Consider the following 20,262-nt stretch of genomic DNA (forward strand, 5'->3'; position numbering starts at 1 on the left):
CTCACTATGCCCTCGTTACACACTCACAAACAAGCACACACATTTAAAAGATTGACAAACACACACACACACACACACACACACACACACACCATTCTTCTTTGGGCAAGGCCCCAGAAACCAGTCTGTTGGTGTTGTCCTTGTGTTGGATCTGGACCCTAATCTCTGTTTTCTTGTGGATTCATTTTAATAGGAAAATAAAAGCTTCTCTCTTCAAGGCAAAGTTGTGATAAAAAAAAAGCTTGAGATGTTGACCCAGTTGTCTGAGAAGGTTTTTTTTTTTCATCTGCATACCCCAGACACGGGGGCCACAGGAGCTCTGAAACCCAACCCACAGAAATCCCTCAAAGTGCTTATTGCTTCTCCATCGGCTCGCTCCTCTTTTGTTTGCAGAACACTGTTCCGACAGCGGAGGAAAACCTTGTTTGAGAACAAAACAACCACTCCTCTTCAACACAACTATCTTTCACTTGCTCCACTGATCGTAGGGGCTGACAGGTGACTGATTTACCCTTTGCAGGTATAGACCTCTTCTCTCTGCGTGCACTGTTTGCATTCGACGTAGCAGCACCAGCGCACCTGGCACTGGCAGGGCCGGGTCACCTCCCTACTTTGAGTGTTATGGCCTCGCCCGCAGCAGATAGCGTCGCAGTTCTTGTCCTTGTAGCACTTGCGGGCTGCCGTGCCCGACGAGTACTTGCTGGGTCTACAAAAACTGGGCGAGTCCTCGATGTGGAGCAAGTCCATAGTGCGAGGGATCTGATCGTTCAGGCCAGGCAGGGGCTGCTGCTGCTGCTGCTGTTGTTGCTGCTGCTGCTGGCTCCGGCCTGTGGAGATCTCTCCCTCCCCCGTGGCCTCGTTGGTGGAGCTTCCCACCTTGACGGAGGTCTCGTAGCGCTGCTTCAGCTGCTTGCCGATCTCATGGAAGGGGAGGAGCTGCCTCCAGCAGGTCTGGACAGTGCAGGAGCCCGAGACTCCGTGGCATTTGCAAGTGGTCTCCACTCCGGCCTTGATCACCTGGTTCAGAGATAATAAAGTGCTGTTAAAAGGCAATATATGATCATTTTCAAGTTCATAATTATATTTTGGTTTACTACTAGAATAGGTTTACATGCTTTAATGCTCAAAAACGCTGAAACGCTCTGTTTTAGCTCCTGTTTCTTTAAGGTCCCCCTCCTGAATATCCAGTCTGCTCTGATTGGTCAGCTCACACATTCCTGAGCCAGCACCGCTAACAACAACGGAGCATCTGTGCATCTTAAGTGATAAACTAGCTGCTAGGCATTAAATGGTGCACATGTGTGACACAGTGACATAGTGTGATGTCACAAAGTCACATAATTAAAGGCGGGATTAATGAGAAGGCGTTTCAGGAGCAGTGTTTTCTGTGGGAGAGAGGAGCTTCTGTTGGTGCGGACTTTGACCTTTTTAACTTCCAAGACCTTTTACATGCACAAGGACCTACAGTATATAAAACAGTGAAAGAAAGGGAAAAAACAAAGCATAATAGGTCTCCTTTAACTGCCACAAAACAATAAAGGAATGTGAGGATGAAAGCTACGTGATTTAATGAGCCTTTGTTTAGTAAGCAGAATTTCAAAGAGCCAAATTACCAAATATGCTCACAACTAGACGATTAGGGCGGGGCTCGGTGGTTTGGGAAGGAATGTAAAGAAAATGATTACATTCACTGCTCTTTCTTGATATTATAATAAAAGGGGAAAAAGAGGCTTCACTTATTAAATGTGAACTAACATCAAAGTAATTCTGACAGTGAAGAAGAGAGCACTTTGCCTTTGTATAACAGAGCAAAAGAATAAAAGCCGGTGGGAGGAGAGATTTGTTATGACCACAGCTGACAATTTGATTAAACTCAATAACTGTTATTATGATGAGTGAGGGAGGGTTTTGCCGGGAGAAGTACTCCATCAAGACAGGCATGGGAAAGAGACCTTAATATGTAGAAGCCGGGCACTATTATGTCATAACACAAAGAACATGTCATGCAAACGGTAAAGAAAGTCTTGTCTTATATAAATCAGACATAATTACAGGTGAACATAGAGATCATCAGCAAAAATGACCACAACACGTTATTTTAACGCCACTTGACCTCTTCACAGTCAGCCAAAGTTCACTCCAGCATCGACCGCAGTGTCAAAAGCAGTGTGTGTGCGAAAATCAATGACAATAACACATTGTCTTCAACAGGGTTTGGATAGCATCTACGGCTCTTTTCTCAGACTGTGAAACAGATCGGGGAACAGGAAGTGCATATTCATCACACCAGCAGGTCAAGAAAATTTGATAGGTCAGCTTTTAAATGTCGGGGGGATGCAGAGGCTAGCACATTCCAGTTTCGTCCTCCGTGTGGGAATTCATCCTGAATGAATGCGGTCTACCTCACTACATGTGCAAATCACGAAAAAAGAAAAAAAAAGGGAGCACAAACAGCGTTGTAAATCTTTTATCACAAACGAAATCTCCCGAGAGATTGGATTTTGGAGAGCCGAGCTGAAAAGGAAGAGTCTGCAGTGGTCTTTTGGGAGAGTTTTATATCTGCTAACATTTGGGAAGTGTGTCTCTGCTATAATTCATTTTGAAACCAAAATGAAAACGGCTACAATATGAGAAAAGCCGAGGAAAAGCAACAGGTTCCAGACCTTCAGTTTGCTTTGGCTCGACAGATTAAGACCATTCCTTCTTTTTTATTTTACTATTAAAAACACTTCCAAGATGAAAAACCCATATTTGCTCACCACAAACAATTGCTGCATTGTGCCAGAGCACAAATGAGAGTGGTTGCCTATCTAATCTGGGAGAGAAAACCAAATATTGACTAATGAGCACTTTCAGATTTCACCAAATTTACAGTGGCAATTACTTTAATCAGATTAGCTTTCTTTTTTTCTTGGAGATACTTGAAACCCTACACTGTTTTTTCAGTAATTTCATTCCCCCAGGATGCCCTCATGTATAACTCTATCAATTTCATTCTCTTGTGGTCATATTAAATTCCTCCTTGGTCATTTCAACCATATATTTGGCCCCTGTGTTTTGTCTTGGACGACATTCATTGACCAGCAGTGTAATGTTTAAACCATGAATACAGTAGCAGACTATATCCGGGATAAGGCGCACAATGAATTGGCACTTCACGTTACTGTTTGTCTACATAATCGCAGCAGACTGGGTTATATTATCAAAGTTTTCCCACCGTTTAACTGATTCATGTGAGCAATTTCTGTTTAAATAGTGTCTCTGACTCCAAATGAACTCTGACCCAATTCAAACTGTTTTCTTAATGAGTGTGTCCTGGTTTGCCTCATGTGAGTGTTATAACTCAAAATAAGTATTTTTTTGCTTTGAAACGGCTGAATTATTACTTTAATAAAAGGCAAATTAATGTGACAGTTGTGATACATGGCTTCTTTATTCTTTTCCATCGAGTACCTCCCTACATTTTTTCTGAAACTGTTGAGGTGTAAATGAATAATTCTCCATAAAAGTCACAGACAAGCTATGATCATCAATGGAAGAGTAAATGGGGAATTAAAGAAAACCTTAAAGAAAGAGATTAAAAATCTACAAGCAGAGGATGAGATATTCTGATTTATATTCTCCATGATAGGGGTGGAGCGCCAAAAACACTGGATCCTAAACTTCCCATAATGCAACTCAATGGCATCTTGTGCTTTCTGCATGGTAAACCTTCCACATTGTTTAATTTCCACCACGCAGTTTGAAACAAAGGATTTTTGTTAAAAGATTTTAGTCTCCAAACTGAGATTACATTTATGGTTGGAAACAGTGCTGATGAGAAAAACACAGTCCAGTCGAGGTGCCAGAAAAACCAAAAGAGGGAGCTAAAAGGTGCTAAAATGCTTCATAGAGTTTAGGGGAACTGCTCCAGAAATGTTTTGTAGTCTTCAATACTTCCCCTGACTTTCCATCTGCATGTGAGTAAGTAGATGACTGAAATTTCATACTTGGTTGAACTTATCCTTTAATTATCTTTTTCTATTTTCTGTTTTAGGCATAGGGGAGTTAAATGCCACAATGTTTCAGTTACCTTTCTCTTTGTTAATATTGTTAACCTGGTTTTTCTTTAAAAGAAGAAGGTTAGGGTCATAAACAGTGCTGATGAACAAGATGAGAAAGCTCAAAACAATAAGCTAAAAGGTGGTAAAACACTAACTCAATAAAAAAACCTTATCCTTACCTTCATGCCCACATTTGTGTTGTGCATGTCCACGCGTGCTCGCAGGTCCTTGTTGGAGCGTTTGCCCAGGAAGTCCTTGACAAACTTGTTGGCATATTTAAGGTTGTCTCCGCAGCCTCCCCACTGCCACGCCTTGCGGTTCTCCAGGTCGGGGGCCTCGTCGCATGTGCAGCGCTCCATGCGTCCTGCGCTGCAAGCTTTGGCCATCGCATGGGTCAGGCCCGCCGAGGAGATGGCATACAAGAAGGCTGTCTCTTTAAATCCTGGAAAAGCAGATCGGAGAGTGACAAATTAGATGCAGGAAAACAGTTTTGTCTACCACAATCTATCAGTGTTCTTTTAAAGGATTTAGTTGCCTTCCTCTTTGTTAATATTAAAGGAAAGGTCGTTACCTCTCTTCAGTATGTTGGCTCGGTGGCGCCCCTCTAAGGTGCAGTTCCATCTCTCAAAGCGGAATTGATACTGGCATTCTAGGGCGCTCATGGTGATGGCCTCTCTCAGGGTCTCCGCCACGCCCGGGTCTCGTCTGCACATCCTGCGCTGCTTCTTTTCCAGTTTGAGCCGGTCGCACAGCTTGTAGTGGGCCCTGCCCACGTTCTCCTCTGGTAGAGAGTTCAGTGGCAGGATAGACAAGGGTTCATTACCTGTCAACCTAGAGGGAAAGATCACAGAGACACTCAGGTCAGTTAAAACACAGAGCACAGAGAGGATATAATCTTGATAAAAGCTTCCAATAAAGCGCAGGATGCTGACCTTCCTGGATAAACAATGAGAGTTGCAAAGATATGCTACATAAACAGCTCAGGGAGCACAGCTGGGGCATATAATGCTCAAAAGTTTGGTTAATGTTCAAATGAATTCAGCTGTTCAGTGGTTAATGTTCAGGGGAATTCAACATTTGCTGGAGATTGAGATCAACCTCCAGCACAGGCGTGTCTGTGTGTGGAGCGAATTCTCTGCAGAGGTGGAAGAGTTCTTTTCTTTTCATAAGAAGTTCTCGACACCGTTTTGTCCTTTTGTTTCAGACCTCACACACCAACCAAGTCACGGAAATATTGAAAAATTCAGATTGAGATGAAAAAGTCTTCAGTCATTTTGCTGGGATGGGGACATATTTTAAACAATGAACATGACAGACCACATGCATGTGAAACAGTAGCCACTTGGTTTAATATTCATGTCGTATCCTGAGAGGGAGGGGTGGGGTGTCACTCTATAGATTTAAACATGATCACACTGCAGGATTTACACTCTCACTGTAGAAATCCCCATAACAAAAGTCCAGTCATCAGGAAGCCATTTGAAAACTAACAAGCAGAAGTATCAGTTCTAAACATGGTATGGAGAACATGTGGTAGACTTGCACCCCTCTCGTCAGTTTATTTAAGGGAAGCGTATATAAAACACACAAAGCGGGGACTGCCACATAGCTGGCGAAACCGACGACCAGCGTTCTGAGGTTGTGATGGGGAAAGCAGAGCATTACTTTCACAAACACACACAGGGGACATGACTGTCAGCCTGTGACCATTTTGGTCACACCAACTGACAGGATTGGCACCGTAGTTGTTCATTATGTGGAATTTCTGGCCTCCTTTACACCCTTAAAGTGAAACTGAAGAATAAATGGATTTACAGAAGTCACAAAAGCACAAGTCAACGTGCCTTTGCAGACGGACTGGGGACGTTTAAAGGCCACTTTTGTGCATGGATTAACACCTAACTAATACTGCAGTGGAAAAATGCAGGAATCCTACTTTTTGCTTTTATTGTAGAATGAAGTGTGTCTCGACAGAGAGAGGTACTACAGAAGTATTTTTTAGTCTTTTGTAAACGAGAGCTGCAACAATTAATCATTAAATGGTGTCAACTATTGAATTAATCACCAACTATTTTGATAATTGATTAATTGGTTTGAGCAATTTTTTAAGAAAAAAAACTGTCAATATTATGTGAACAAGACATTTGATTTGCGACATGTTGGGCTTTAGGAAAAACTGATCGACATCACAGTATATCTTCTACATTAAACTTCATTGTCTGGAAATTTAGATGTTGAATGAAACTCATTTAAAGTTGTTCTTAATTCAATTTGTGCAGCCAAACTGCCTTTAATTTAGCTGTTTGGACAAACAAATTGTGATTTAGGATGTCACAGCATTATTAATTCAGCAATTATGAATTTCTGTACATCTTTTCTCGTTTGTAAAAAAGTGTAGAGCTGCAGTGATTACTAGATAAACCATTCAGACAACTGAAAGAAAATGAACTGCCAACTATCTGTAGAATTGATTAATCTTTTATGTAATTTTTCAAGAAAAAACTTCAAACATTTGCTGTTTCCATCTTATTAAATGTGAAGATTTGCTGCTTTTCTTTGTCATTTGTGCTTGTAAATGAAGACATTGTTTGGTTTTGGACTGTTGGTTGGACAAAAGAAGCAATCTGAAGATGGCACTTTTGGCTCTGGGAGCATTTTTCACATTTCTTTTACATTTAGACTGATTAACTGATTAATTATTAACATAAACATAATCGGCAGATTAATCGATAAAGAGAATAATCTCTACCTGCAGCTGTAAAATAAACTGTATATACAGCCAATTTTTTTTTTTATTTTGATTTGACAGATAGTGACAGGAAACTGGGAAGAGACTAGAGAAAGCATGCAGCAAATGGCGACGAGCTGGAATCAAACCCGGCCACTACTGAGGACTCAGCCTTAGTGCACGGGTCGACCGCTCTACCAGGTGAGCTATCAGGGCGCTCAGCCAAATAAATGAAAAGAAGTCCAACTATAAGACTGTGAAGAGTAAACCACAACCAGGCAGCGTAACAGAAATTATTCCACAATATTTTTGTAAAGCTGCCGAGCACCTGCTGGATGTCCACACTGGCTAAGTTAATGTACCAGAAGTGTTGATCGATGATCTCCATTACTTACATTTTTGATTTCATTACTGTTATTCAGAGAAGATTCTGTCACCACTCATATTCACTTCAGCCTCTCGCAGAAGGTCACAGTAGTTCTCCAACAAGAGATTTGTTTTATTAAGTCCAATAACTGACTGAAACGTTTTCCCTCGAGTCCTCAGTTTCATACCGATGGACTTAATAGTTCACATATGCTATGCAATATTGTCTTTACGATGCATTCACAGCCTGGTTAAAAAATCCGAGCAGTCAAATCAAAAGGCAGGCATTAGGATTTGCTTTCAGATTGGGTCAAATGGTTTCCTTTTTACAAAGCCTGTTTGCCTTTCCTTAACTTGTCTGACAGGTATGAATTTTCAAATGGAAACCTGGCGAGCTGTGTCTTGACAGAGATTGCTCTCCCAACACACTTAGTGAGTAAAAAAATGTATGGTTTGAGGCGTGCAGAGCGACGAGGCGAACACAATGCTCAAGAACTGTGTCTCCCTGTGAATAACTAACATTTTCCTCTTTTTTGTTTCAAACACTGTGCTAACAATGCCAAGGAAACATCCTCAAAGTGCCAAAACAAACAACTGGAGCCGACCCGGTGTGTTGCAAGTGACTTACAACCGTTCCACAACATTTCTATGGCAAGCAAGCAGTCAGGGATTGAATGATGGCGCCATGTGGAGTACCTGCCCTCAACACCAGTAGGGAATTAAATAGCATGTAAAATTCAACATGTATGTCAGATTCACACCACCCCTGGAAGCAGTTTACTACTGCATATGTCTGCAGACTAAACATAGCTTAGCAGAGAGGTCCAGCTAACAAATGGGGGTCTTAATTTACTCAATACCACCAACATGACGTGCACATTCCTCAGTAAGACATGCACAGTGACACGTATCAGCGTCAAATCTTCCAAAAGCCCACGTCTGCCAAAACAAGACACCGTTAGAGTGACAGGCCTCAACTGTCTGTGTGACGTCTGCCTGTCTGAGACAAAAAGACGGTCTGAGTGGAGCTGGAGGGAGGCCAAAGATGACACGACACTGATCTCAGCGCTACTGTCTCTGCGGCTTCTTTTTTTTTACACAAACGCATATTTCTAGATAGTTACAAAGACAGCCCGGGGGGGCAAAGTGTGGAGGGGAGAGATTTGAGAGCGGAGAAACACTTGACGTCTCCTGAGAAGAAACTACTGGCTCACTCCCGTGCGTGTTTCCACTCTGTGGCAGAGCAGAAAAGAGTCAAATAGTATCACAGATGTACACTGACTCCATTTCTTCTGTCTTTGTAAAATAATAAAATCTTTTAGGGGAGTCATTTTTTTGATATTTACGAGACTAAAACTAGAGTTGATGTCAATCATTTCTCTTTAATTCAGGTTTGCTGGAAATTGAAGATAATATTTTCACTGGTTGCAGAGCCGTGACCCCGGCTGTCACACATTCCAATATGGTGATCTGCAAAAAAAAGACAAAAACACACACACACACAAAAACTCTCACTCTGCTTGTTTGCTGAAGAACGAACTCATTCAACTCACTTAGAGGAAAGGAGAATTGGAAAGCAGCGCAGGGGTTGAATCACAAAAATCATTACAAATCTGAGCTTGAAATCTTCGGCCAAACGGAAATCATCATTGCTATCCCCGTAACGATGACCACTTTTATGAGGAAAAAGGGAAAAGACAGTCATATGTCCTGCCTGACAACTCAGTGAAGCTCAGTTATTCTACAAAATATATCACTTTGTAAAGAGCATTATTAGTGATTAATAAACCATTCGATAAAGCTTTATGAATCAGATATGAGCTAATGAGGCCTTTTTCAGTTACCGAACTGCAAAGAATCATTTTGACTGATGGACCGTATGAGCACCAAATCAGCCCAATTAGCACCAAAGACATTTATCAACAACGTGTTAACCATTAATAAATAGATTTCCAACATTTTGGGGCTGCATTAATAGATCTGCAGATCATTTCCTCCATTAATCAATGAATTGTTTGGTTTTTGAAATGTCAGAAAAGTTGTAAAAAATGGAGTTTAATTAGTATTGTTTTGGCCAAAGGACTACCTGTTATGCAATTTTGTTTTGAAAACATTTCTGCACTATTGCATGAAAAATGGTTTCAATGATTTATTACATTTTCAAAATTTCACATGAATTTTCTGTCAATTGGCTTTTTGATCAATCAACTAATCAACATTTAGAACACCAGTAGTACCAAACAGAATTTTTCACAACCTGGCGACCCAAAATCTAATATAATATGATAACTGATCAATAAAGCATGAATGAATTCTTTATTAACCACCAAAAGTTCACTTTTTGAGCAAGCTGTTGTAGGCTTCATAGGTTGACTACAGGATTGTATCCCAAAAACATGAGAATATGCTGTTCAGTTATTATTTTCTGTTTCTTTCCTGGTTTCAGTTGCTGTTCTGTTAGGATTTGGCAACAAAAATACTTTGTTAGGATTCGGAAAACATGGTCTGAGTTAAATTAGACACTTACAACATGAAATACGTGTTTGTAAGAATAACTGCAGACCTTTTTCCCTGAGTGGCAAAGCTATGACATTGCGATGATGTTCTCAGAGCAACAATAATTAAGATGTTCCAGGAACAACACCAACATGGCGACATCCGATCATGCTCGGTTAAAGAGTAAGTGAGGCTCCTACACAGTATTTCCACCACACTGATTTAGAAAGTAAGAACATGTAACTGGGCTGTTTTCACGTCATTGACATTTTCTGTAGGTGTTTTTGTTTGAGGTGTTGTTTGAGGTGTTGGCACAGCAACACAAATTACACGTGGAATACAACACCAACATATAAAACTCATTATTATCCTATGTGAGGTGGGATTCTCGCTGATATTTGCTCAGCTTTGCTTTTTCCATTCACACACTTGCCTCTCCACACTCCTTGCAGACATCACTGACCCACTCTCCTCCACCGTCTTTCACTCGGGGAACACTGCAGTTTGTTTAGTCCTCCTTTCTCTCTACCTGTCAGCACCTCCCATTGCCCGTGACATTTACTTTATATACATTTTCCAATGCAGCGGGTTCGGTGAAAACGGTTCATTTCACGCCGCGGAGCCTCGCAGTCGATCCCTCGAGGAAATCATTGACTAGCACTAAACTTCGCCATCATCACTCCCTCTCTGGCTTTACATTACAGTCCTGGAAGTGACCCTCAGCTGGTAATTCTGCTCGTTCTTCACTGGTTCGGTATGTAAATAGTTAAGGGAGTGTAATACCTAAACTCTTAGATAGTGTAAAACATACTATCTCTGTTCCTTTAACTTTCTTGGCCTAATTGAACTGCCTGCTGTGTGTATAGGGTACAGACACGTATAGCTGCTGGTGTTATTCATATACTCATACAAAGAAACATAAACAAAGGCAGATCGGTCCATGTGGTACAGATTAATCTTTGGAGGCTAAAGCAGAGCAAACAGTAAACTTTACAAATATCAGATCGAGGGCTGAAAGAATTTGTCAAACAATTGATTAATTATTGATTACAGCTTTGACTGTGAGGATTTGCTTAATTGTCATCTTTGGCAAGGGTCATTTTTTCCCAATTTTCTGACATTTTATAAACATCACCTGACGTAAAATATAACCAACAGATTAAAGGAGAAGTTCACCCAAAATTATGAAAATTCAAGAGAAGTTTTATAGTCCACAAAACATTTCTGGAGCTTCACAGCAAAAGAGCGTTGTTTAATCCAAACTCATTTGAAAAGACATCAAACGTGTGCAAACACTTCAGACAGGGTGCGCGCTAATGCTTTTAGGTTCACCTGACTTTCCATCAGCATGGGGTTGAGTCGACAATGACTACATTTTATTTTTTGGGGCAAGAAATATTTGGTGTGTTTGGTCACAGCTGGAGCAGGATGATATATCAGCAAATTTTAGCTTATCACAGATATCTCAGTACAATAAATCGAAGTACAGAAATGCCAAAGATACGTCTGAGGTGATTTAGAAACAGTGTTCCCTTCACAGTTTGTCCAACAGAGTACTGAATTTATTTTTCAACTGTAAAATGCCCCCCTCAGTGCATGTCTCGGTCATAGTTTCTTAAAGGAACAGTTCACCTAAATACGAATATTAAGTCATTATCTACTTACCCTCCATGCTGATGGAAAGTTTTGTAGTCCACAAAACATTTCTGGAGCTTCACACCGAAACAGTGTTGAAACACTCTCCTAAACAACTGAAGTAGAAGGGAACTTGTTTTAAAAATATAAAAAAAACAACCCAAAAAATATTTATATATGTAAAGTGGCTCCATATGGTTCGTCTGGCATGATCCCAGTCTCTTTTACATTTTAAAACAAGTCCCAACTACTTTGTTAGCAACTTTGTACAGTTGTTTAGAAGAATGCTGCAACTCTGTTTTGCTGTGAATCTCCAGAAATGTTTTGTGGACTACAAAACTTAGCTATCCGAGTAGATAATGACTTTTGGGTGAATTGTTCCTTTCAAAAAAAATATTCATTGAATCCATATCAAAAATGTTTCCTCATGTTATGCCTTCAAAAGTAATTACTGGGGGGGGTCTATCATCAGCTTTTTTTCTTCAACACTCAACAGATGAACAATACTACTGTGTTTCCAAAGAAAGGCTCTCTTTGATGTTTCAACTAAATGAAAACACTAATCAAAGCCAACATATTTCTGTGTTATACACATAAAAATGAAAGATCAGCAAAGCGGCAAAGTGTTTTGTTGTTTTTCAGCCACTGTCTTCTCATCATCTCCCCTCCACCAGGCTAACAGGTGCTGGCTATGCTTGTGTGTGTAGCTACTATATACATGAGTGTGTGTACATGTGTGCATATGGGCTCTTACTACCTTAAGTCAACACCTACAACAGTCAGTCGTGGCTGAACGCGCCCGGGCAGAAAAAGCACAAAAGCCACAGTTCCTACATCAGCCTGAACTTGCAGGTTGTGTGGTCTGGTGTCTCCTGGATCACAACTATCCCCCCCTTCCTGCTTCTCCTCTTTTTCCCTTTTTCTGCAAACTTCCCCTATTCCCACTGGTCAATTACTCTAAACGAATGCCAATCATTCCGCCCAGCTGTTGGCTCAAAACAAAGGCCCCCTCTAGACAAAACCACCGCTGTCTACCAACGTAACCTACACACGACACTGACAGACATGAACATGTGTCCTGGAATAGTTCAACTGTCAGGAAGACAAACTACCGCACTCACCTGAGATTAATCTGTACATATTTTAAAACATTTAACTTTGAGATTTTTATAGTGCTGATCTCCTTTTCTCTCTTTCACTTTTTCCTCCTGCCTGCTTTCGCTGTGTTTAAAATGCTCCTTTTGGGGGGGAAAAAAGTGTGTGCTTTTCTCAGAAATGTTGGATGAACTTCAGACCACCCTGCCCAAGTCCCATCTGGTGTATCACAGCCCAGGCCATGCCAGAGGTTGTAGGAATGCGAGTGTGTGTGGTGTTTTCCCGCTGGCCCGCTCCAACCATGGCTGACAATGTGCTCCACAGCTTAAACGTGAATAATTGAAGAAACCATGAATCAGTGTCGAATGACTCTCCGGTACAGGGAGTCTCCAGGCTGTTGTCCACCTCCAGAGAAGAAATCCTGCACTGAACTCTTTTCACATTTTCTCCCCAGCAGCAGCCACGGTGACACCGTTCATTCCCCGAGTCATTAAAACCAGAAATGGGGGAAAGAGTAAACGATTATGTATGAGGCTAAGATAAGATTAGTCACTGGTTGAAAGCACTGGGTGTTGTGACTACTTCTAACAAGCTGTGACTGACACAGTACAGTAACATGACAAAACGACTTTGGAAACAAAGCAGCAGTGGCCTGAGACTTAGTAAGTCATTATTAGTTGAGTAATGAGCCTTTCTGCGTAGTGTGAATGTCATGCAACGTCTGGAGGCACCAATGCGAGGGGGGAAAGTTCGCTATCTTGTATGACTTAACAGGATATGACCCAATGTTATATCATTTGCTGTCCCTTCTGCTCATTTACAACCCACACAGGCCGCGTCAGGCTACTCCCTCTAATTTTACTGATCGGGGGAAGTTCTCGTACATGCGAATGCGAATCCAAATCGTTTTTTTCCACACAAAAAGTCGCACTAGAAATATATCTCTCTTTTTCATTTCATAAAAAAAAGGGGGAAAAGTTACTGCTCGGCCTAATTTTTTAATCCACAGCCGTGAATGCGAGTGCTGGTAGCTGCTGAGCGGTAGGACTGCAGGACCCGGGTTTGGGAATGGGAGTGTGGGGCATGGTAAGAGGTTTAACTGCTATGTGAGAACTCAAGGCTTCTAAGGTCAGCAGCTCAGTTATAGTCACTGTGTGACTGGCACAGATTGGGCGCGCAGCAGTGTGTCCACATGACTCCCCTGTTCTAGCCTACACCATGGCACAGAGCAGCCCTGTACCAGCCCACCGACGCACCAAACACGTTCAGGCACACATACTGTACTCGGCTCTCACCGATTCGCACATGCTGACACAAGACCCAGACTGCGGCTGTTTGGTGAGAGAGCAAAACCGTTGGTGCAATTCGACAAAGCAGATCTTTTAATTGTGCAGAGACTGGAAATGTCAGGTTTGTTCTTTTCTGTCGCAGCACTTCTGTGAATAAACCGAGCATGCAAAGTCAAACCGCAAAATCCAAAACAAAACAGTAGCTGTTTTCAATCACTCATGCCTCAGTAACTACAAGTGCAGAGTTCATTAACGATTATTTGCTCTTACTCCTGAAATATTAGTATTTTCCTGGCCGCATAAGAGGTGGGGAGATAACGAAGCACAGATACTCCGTTACTGTACTGTACTTAAGTAGATTTTTCAGGTATCTGTACTTTTCTTGATTACTTATTTTTCTGACAACTTTTTACTTATACTGTCTACATTTGAACACAAATATCTGTACTTTCTACTCCTTGCGTTTTCAAAACAGGCTCGTTACTTTAGTTTTTAACGCATTTGAGGGGAATTATAGACTGATTTCACAGAAACAGACAGAGAGGAAGACTCTAATGGGGAGAAAAGACCTGAATTTTCTCATTTTCTCAATTTGTTGCTGCTCAAGACGCTTTACCAACCCATAATATTTGTATTTGACTTCCTGGGAGTCCATGAGACTCAACAATCAACTACCTTTCGGATGATGTTTCTGAAATACGACTGATTCCACCATTAAGTTTAATAGACTTTTAATTATATTGATATGACGTTGGGTTCAGTGAGCTTTGCACAGGAACGGCCTGTAGAAATGTCCTGCAGAGGGATACTTTTAACTCTTATACTTTGAGTACATTTCAGAGCCTGTACTTTATCACTTTTACTTGAGTAAAGAAGTTGAATCAGTACTTCTACTTTTTTTATACAAGTATCCGTACATCTGCTTGAAGAAAGAATGTGCACTTTTGCCAAGAAACATGTTTTAATCTCCTTTGAAATATCAAAGCACAAACACTTGTTATGACAGTAATTGTGTGGCCTCGCCTGACAAATATTTCTCAGTAGCATGAGTTTCTGTGCAGCTTAACTCGCCTAGGGTGAGAATGTTCGGCTCTTGACAACTGACTGCTGATTAAAGTCATGCAAATGAGCCATTTTCAACGTGAAACAAAAACTCCTGCAGGGTTAATCAGAACGAGGAAGGTCTGCCGTGCCTAGGGAACATTCATGTCGGTGTATGTCTGACTGTGTCCACACTCGAACTAATGCTCAGGCTTTATGGATAAATATGCCTTTTGAGGCAAACCTTAGTCTATGTAATAACACCCATTTGGCAAACAGACATATTTTGAGTGGAGAATCGGAGTGCATGTCAGGTCAGGCTTCTATAGGCTTGTGTTTATGCAAGATGATCGCCTTGATAAAGTGCAATAAAAGTCAAACCATGCAGTTTTGAAAAGGTATGGGCGACTTTCTTTTCGTCCTTTCATTTGAAGTCTTTGCAAACAGGTGCATGAGATTAAAAACCAAGATTTAATGTCGGCAGCTGCAGAAAAAACAAGTTTTACATTTCAAAAATAGACCCAAAAAAAAGTAATTCATGAGAAATTCACTGATGTTCTCTTGAATACCAAAGCCTTAAGTGAGGGTTTGTCGATCTGCTAATCTTGGCGCATGTGAAGTGCCATGTCTCTTCTATCCCCGCAAACCAGGCAGAGAAAAATGCCTGTGGTCAAGGATGGAAAACACAGGACATAGTGGTCGCACTAACAAGCATCATCTCATCAATGCCTGACCACTAAAAGTATCTCAAGTCTATATTAGTTTTCCTGTTTTGCAAATTGCCCATGTCTCCAGCTCCATCTGCAAAGATCATCATGTGCATACAGTTTTACCAACAACACAAGAGTTTCCCTTCAAAGGGAGTTTCCTTCCCAATATCTTCGGACTATCCACCAATGATGTGCGAGGACGACTGCTGGGACAGTCCACTTAAAATCAAATATGTCTTTGCTGCGGTCTCGTCGGCACGCTGATGACACCATTACTGTAAGTCCTGAGGATGTGAGCAGGCCAAACACATTTTAAAAGCCTTACCAAACCATGTAATCTTCGAAAATATTCAGAAAAACCATGTTATTATACAGCAGGAGCCCCATAACAACCCACTACAGACACCACTGAAACCTTCATAACAAAGGTGTGTACCACTTTGCAATTTCTGATGAGTCAACCTGTAAAATAAACAGCAAAACTGGGCATGACTTAGAGAAGATATTCTGTGCAGAGAGGTGAGTTTTTGCTCTGTAAGCTGAAGCTGAGAGACACTTCGTACATGTCATGCAGGTTGACCACAGCTGTGCATATGTAGAGCTATTTTCCTTGCCCAAATTATTTTTACACAGACTTGGCCGCCTTCGCATTTGATGTTTTCACATTTCATTTCCCACTCTCCTTCTGTTACACAAAAAGGTTACAAAGTGCTGATTGAGGACCGTCCTGCACTCTCAGAAGGCGCTGCACCACCCTGTGGCATCCATGGGCCATAGCGGGCCCTCACACAGGGATGTTCTACAGCAGAGCACTCAAAGCAAAGCACGGCTTAGCTCAAATCCGGATGTATCAAACAGAAATATAAAGAAAACAAAGCTCTCTCTCTTCAGAGGCCGTGCGGTCTGTTATCTAAGCCTCCAGGTTTGCGTGATCTCACCAAGCTACACGGTCACAGCGCGGCTGCTGAGAGAATCCTATCTTCTTGGCTCACAGTAAAGTGATACCCTTTGAGGTGTGGCTATAGCCACAGGATATCCTATGAAGTTGGGAAATCCCTCTATCAACGGTGCTCCCCGCCCTGCTTCACGTCAGGGCTAATCAGTCCTTAAGGCCTGGTAATGAGACGCCCGCCACCACTGTCTGCCAGGCAACGCCAGCCTGAGCCCACACTAAACTCTGCTGCTCCTAATGAGTGGTAATCACCCAGCAGCTCCCCACAAACCACTGCAGGGATGCCGGCACGCACATGAGGCAGGCAAAAACCAGCAGACGGGAGGGGAGAAAGAGGAGGGAAATGTTTACACGGAGCAGCTTAAGAAACAACTTGTGACATTTCTGTGCTCTGCTGGAGAAATGAGGCTCCTTTAAAGCTTTGAAACACACTGATGTTTGATACGCACCAGGAACTAATTCAGCAGAGTGATAAAAAAGCTTTTACAGCTGCAAACTGAAAAATCACTCCTCCTCAGTAAATTTACACACATCCCATTTGTTATCCTGTTGTTTTTGGCGCGCTGCCTCACTTAATGGAGCGCTGAAAACAATGATACCATCTGAAAAGGCATCAACTCTGCTTCAGGAACAAACTGATGATGGAGTGTTTGAAGATATTGCAGTGATTAAACAGCAACCACTATATTCGCTTCTTCCGGATGCTGCGGTGCCTCTGTGATTGGTAAATCCCACTCGCATGACTGTGGGCAGCCTTCCTGTATATGTCGCACATGAACTAAATAAAAACAAACTCTTGACTCAGTGTTAGGACTCGCATTCAGCACAGTTTACAAGACCACAGAATGACATGCCTTTTACCAAAACTCAAATTTAAACCAACAGATTCGTCTCAGAGAGCGCTCCGAGCACTGACGGGGTCAACTGGGCAAACAAATACCTTCATTCTGCGACAGTTTACACAACATCTCATCAAGGTGCTGTAACCTATTAAGTCAGGTGAGCTGAGCGAATGTCTCTCGATGCGAGCTCTAATGATAAGGGATTTAGCAGAACCAGCACCTGCCACAACAGGCCGAGGGAGAGAAAATGAGTGTTCACATTCTTGTGGCAAAGGATGACAATTTAAGCGGGTGCCTGACTACGCCAGGAATCCCACCCCACCCTCGGCTGCGCAGACTATGGGCAGGAGAGATTGTGTTTATGTTACACTTACGCTCCACCGCACTCTGGAAATTGGGTATGCAACATTGACCCTCTATTTTGAGTAAATCAGTACTCAAGAGGCCCTAGGATGCCTCGTGCTCATGGAATATTTATTTGAACAGGTTTGTGTGAGCATGTCCCACACGGTCGAAGCCGGGCAGGACTCCGACTGTGTCGGAGTGTCACCGGTGTCGAGTTTCTGGGAAGTTCACATTTTGTATCTGTGTCACCTGCGCAGGCTCTTTCAGTCATGCTTCATGTTCCTCAGCTGCAGGGCTAAATCATTCACTGACACTCATTCATATTCCCACCTCACCATGGGCCACGGAATAATAAATCTGGAGTATCATAATACCACATGTCCCTCCGCGCTGCTAAGGCCCACAGATAGAGAACAGACTGACGGAGGGAATTGAAAACAAGTGCTAACTGAATAAGTAAATATGCATTACCATTAGGACCATTAAGGCTGATGCGAGTGCCAGTTTGGCACGTCAGCCTCGATACACGCCGCCTGCCAAGGGCGACACTGCAACAGGGAGGGAGGCAGAAACAGAGAGCCGGGGGTTACATTTGTCCCTTCTAATGCAACTTTAGAGCTGAAACCGAAGACAGAGACGGAGAAAGTGCTCGATACGTGCATGAGCATTACACACGATGACGTTCCACTGAGAAGGGCTGAGATATTTCCATCATACGGAGCTATTACAGGAGCAGGCTTGCATCATTCAGATGAGTGAAAGGAACAACATTTACCCAGAGACATGAAAAACTGTGAGTCAAATACAACAATCAACTAGAAAGTGATTCACTTCTCCCACATTTGCTGTAGCTTTTTGTACTCTCGTAAGATTTTCATAGATACTGGCCTCTGTTTTCAGGGAAAAAGGTGAAACCCGCTTCAACACCAGCCTAACGGGGCCCTGAGGGGACACTTCCTGTGCTCTCTTGCAGATCCACAACAGTTCCCAGATCACCTAACACTCCTGGACCGTGCACAACACCCATACCTACCATAAATTTGACTCTGCTGGAAAGGCTTCAAGTGTCATCACTCCACAGTCTACACAGCCATTTGTCTCTGCGTTTGCAGCCAAGCAAAGGAGAGCACTAACGACACCCATCAACGCAGATATTTGTGGATACTACACGGAAAAGCACCGAGATCTCGTTTCAGCTTTAAAGGCTACATTTCGCTCTGTTGGTTTCCAAAGATTGGGCGCCACTTTTTGAGGAGTTTATCCCCCTCGTTTCCAGGTAGAAACACGGCGGCTCTCTCACCTGACATGCTGACCTCATTTAAATGACCTTGCAGGGTTAAATGTTCCCCTGTAACTAAGACAGAGAGGGAAACTAAGAGTTCTGAAAGTGGAGGTCATAGTGGGCTACACCTAAAATCCAAGGCGTTCCCTGGGAAATAACTGACTTTGAAATATACACCCTTGCACTCTTTCTAAATTAAACATTATTGTGTACATGACGTGATTCATGAAACGCTTAATTTTTCAGATTGATTTCCTCACACGTGTTCCAAGTGTTATTTAAAGTTGATGGAGGCAGCAGAGAGAGAGAGAGAGAGAGAGAGAGAGAGAGAAAACGCTGCCAGCAGAGTTGTGTGATGTTTATGCTGGATGGGGGAATTTTTCTGTGCAAGCTGAGCAGACGTTTCGGCCACCAGTTCAGTCAGTCAGATTGCTTTATTGTTACCAGCTGTTGAGTCTGAGGCACATGCACTCACCTTTCGCTCCGCGGCTGTTTTCAGAGTCGAGTGAGGATATGATTTTACAAGTGTTTCAGCAAAATAATCAGCCGACCGCTACCTGCCATTCAAACGTGCCAGGGGGGAGTGGGGGGGTGGTTACTTTACAGTGGGCGCTGGCTCGATTGTCAGGGAGAGAATGGAGGGGGGGTGAGCTCTCCTAGGCAAACAATACTCCTATAAGCTCCTAAATATAAGATGCTGCTTGTTACAAACATGCGTAATTGTCAGCAGCTCCAGTGAGGCCGGGCAACCTGCTGCAGCCACCAGCTGTGAGGCGGCGCTGCGCTGCGCAACCGCCGCCAAATGACACCTCACTGACCCGCACACATTAACGCAATCAAAACAACTCAAAACAGAATTCATCTGATTTTCTTTTTCTTTTTTTCTTTTTTTCCTGATACACGTCTGTAGAAGAGAAATCAACAGAAGGAACAAAACAAAACAAAAAGTTGTTACCTGCTTTGTAATTCAGGAACCAATCAAATCAATGAAAGCTGCATCATGGACACAGTGCTGTAAGTCTGTCAGTGCCTTACCCGAAATACGCTGCGGTCGGTCCAGGCAAGTTGAGAAGATACACTATAACTGTGAACGATAACCATCCCAGGAGTAGGTGTCCATCCAGCATTTTGCTGCGGCTCCAGGGCAGATCATTTCGTTTCTCCTGAGTAGCTGTGTAAAATCCCTTGTTGAACGTTCAACACTTCTTATACAGAGAGGAGCTGCGCTGCGCTCCTCCCATCAGCGGAGAGAGAGAAAGAGAGAGGGGGGGAGGAGAGAGAGTAATATGGCAATATATGCACACACTCACACACAGAGAGAGAGAGAGAGAGAGAGAGAAAGAGAGAGAGAGAGAGAGCTGATTCTCAGTCCACTCAGAGGGAAATCTTCTCAGTTGTCTTCGTTTATGATTGGCATGAGAGTTTCTCCTCTGTGGGT

At 42.5% G+C, this 20,262-nt stretch overlaps 1 protein-coding gene across 1 annotated transcript; it reads right to left on the reverse strand.

The window, feature by feature from the left end:
• Window positions 1-286: 286 nt before the first annotated feature.
• On the reverse strand, window positions 287-20,065 carry wnt9a (wingless-type MMTV integration site family, member 9A). Its single transcript, XM_073491269.1, is given in 4 exon segments — window positions 287-1,017; window positions 4,223-4,485; window positions 4,615-4,874; window positions 19,860-20,065. Coding segments are annotated over 4 exon segments (1,239 nt in total). The 3' UTR covers window positions 287-507.
• Between the last annotated feature and the right edge of the window lie 197 nt (window positions 20,066-20,262).

Source organism: Pagrus major, chromosome 21, assembly GCF_040436345.1.
Source record: "Pagrus major chromosome 21, Pma_NU_1.0".
NCBI lineage: Eukaryota > Metazoa > Chordata > Actinopteri > Spariformes > Sparidae > Pagrus > Pagrus major.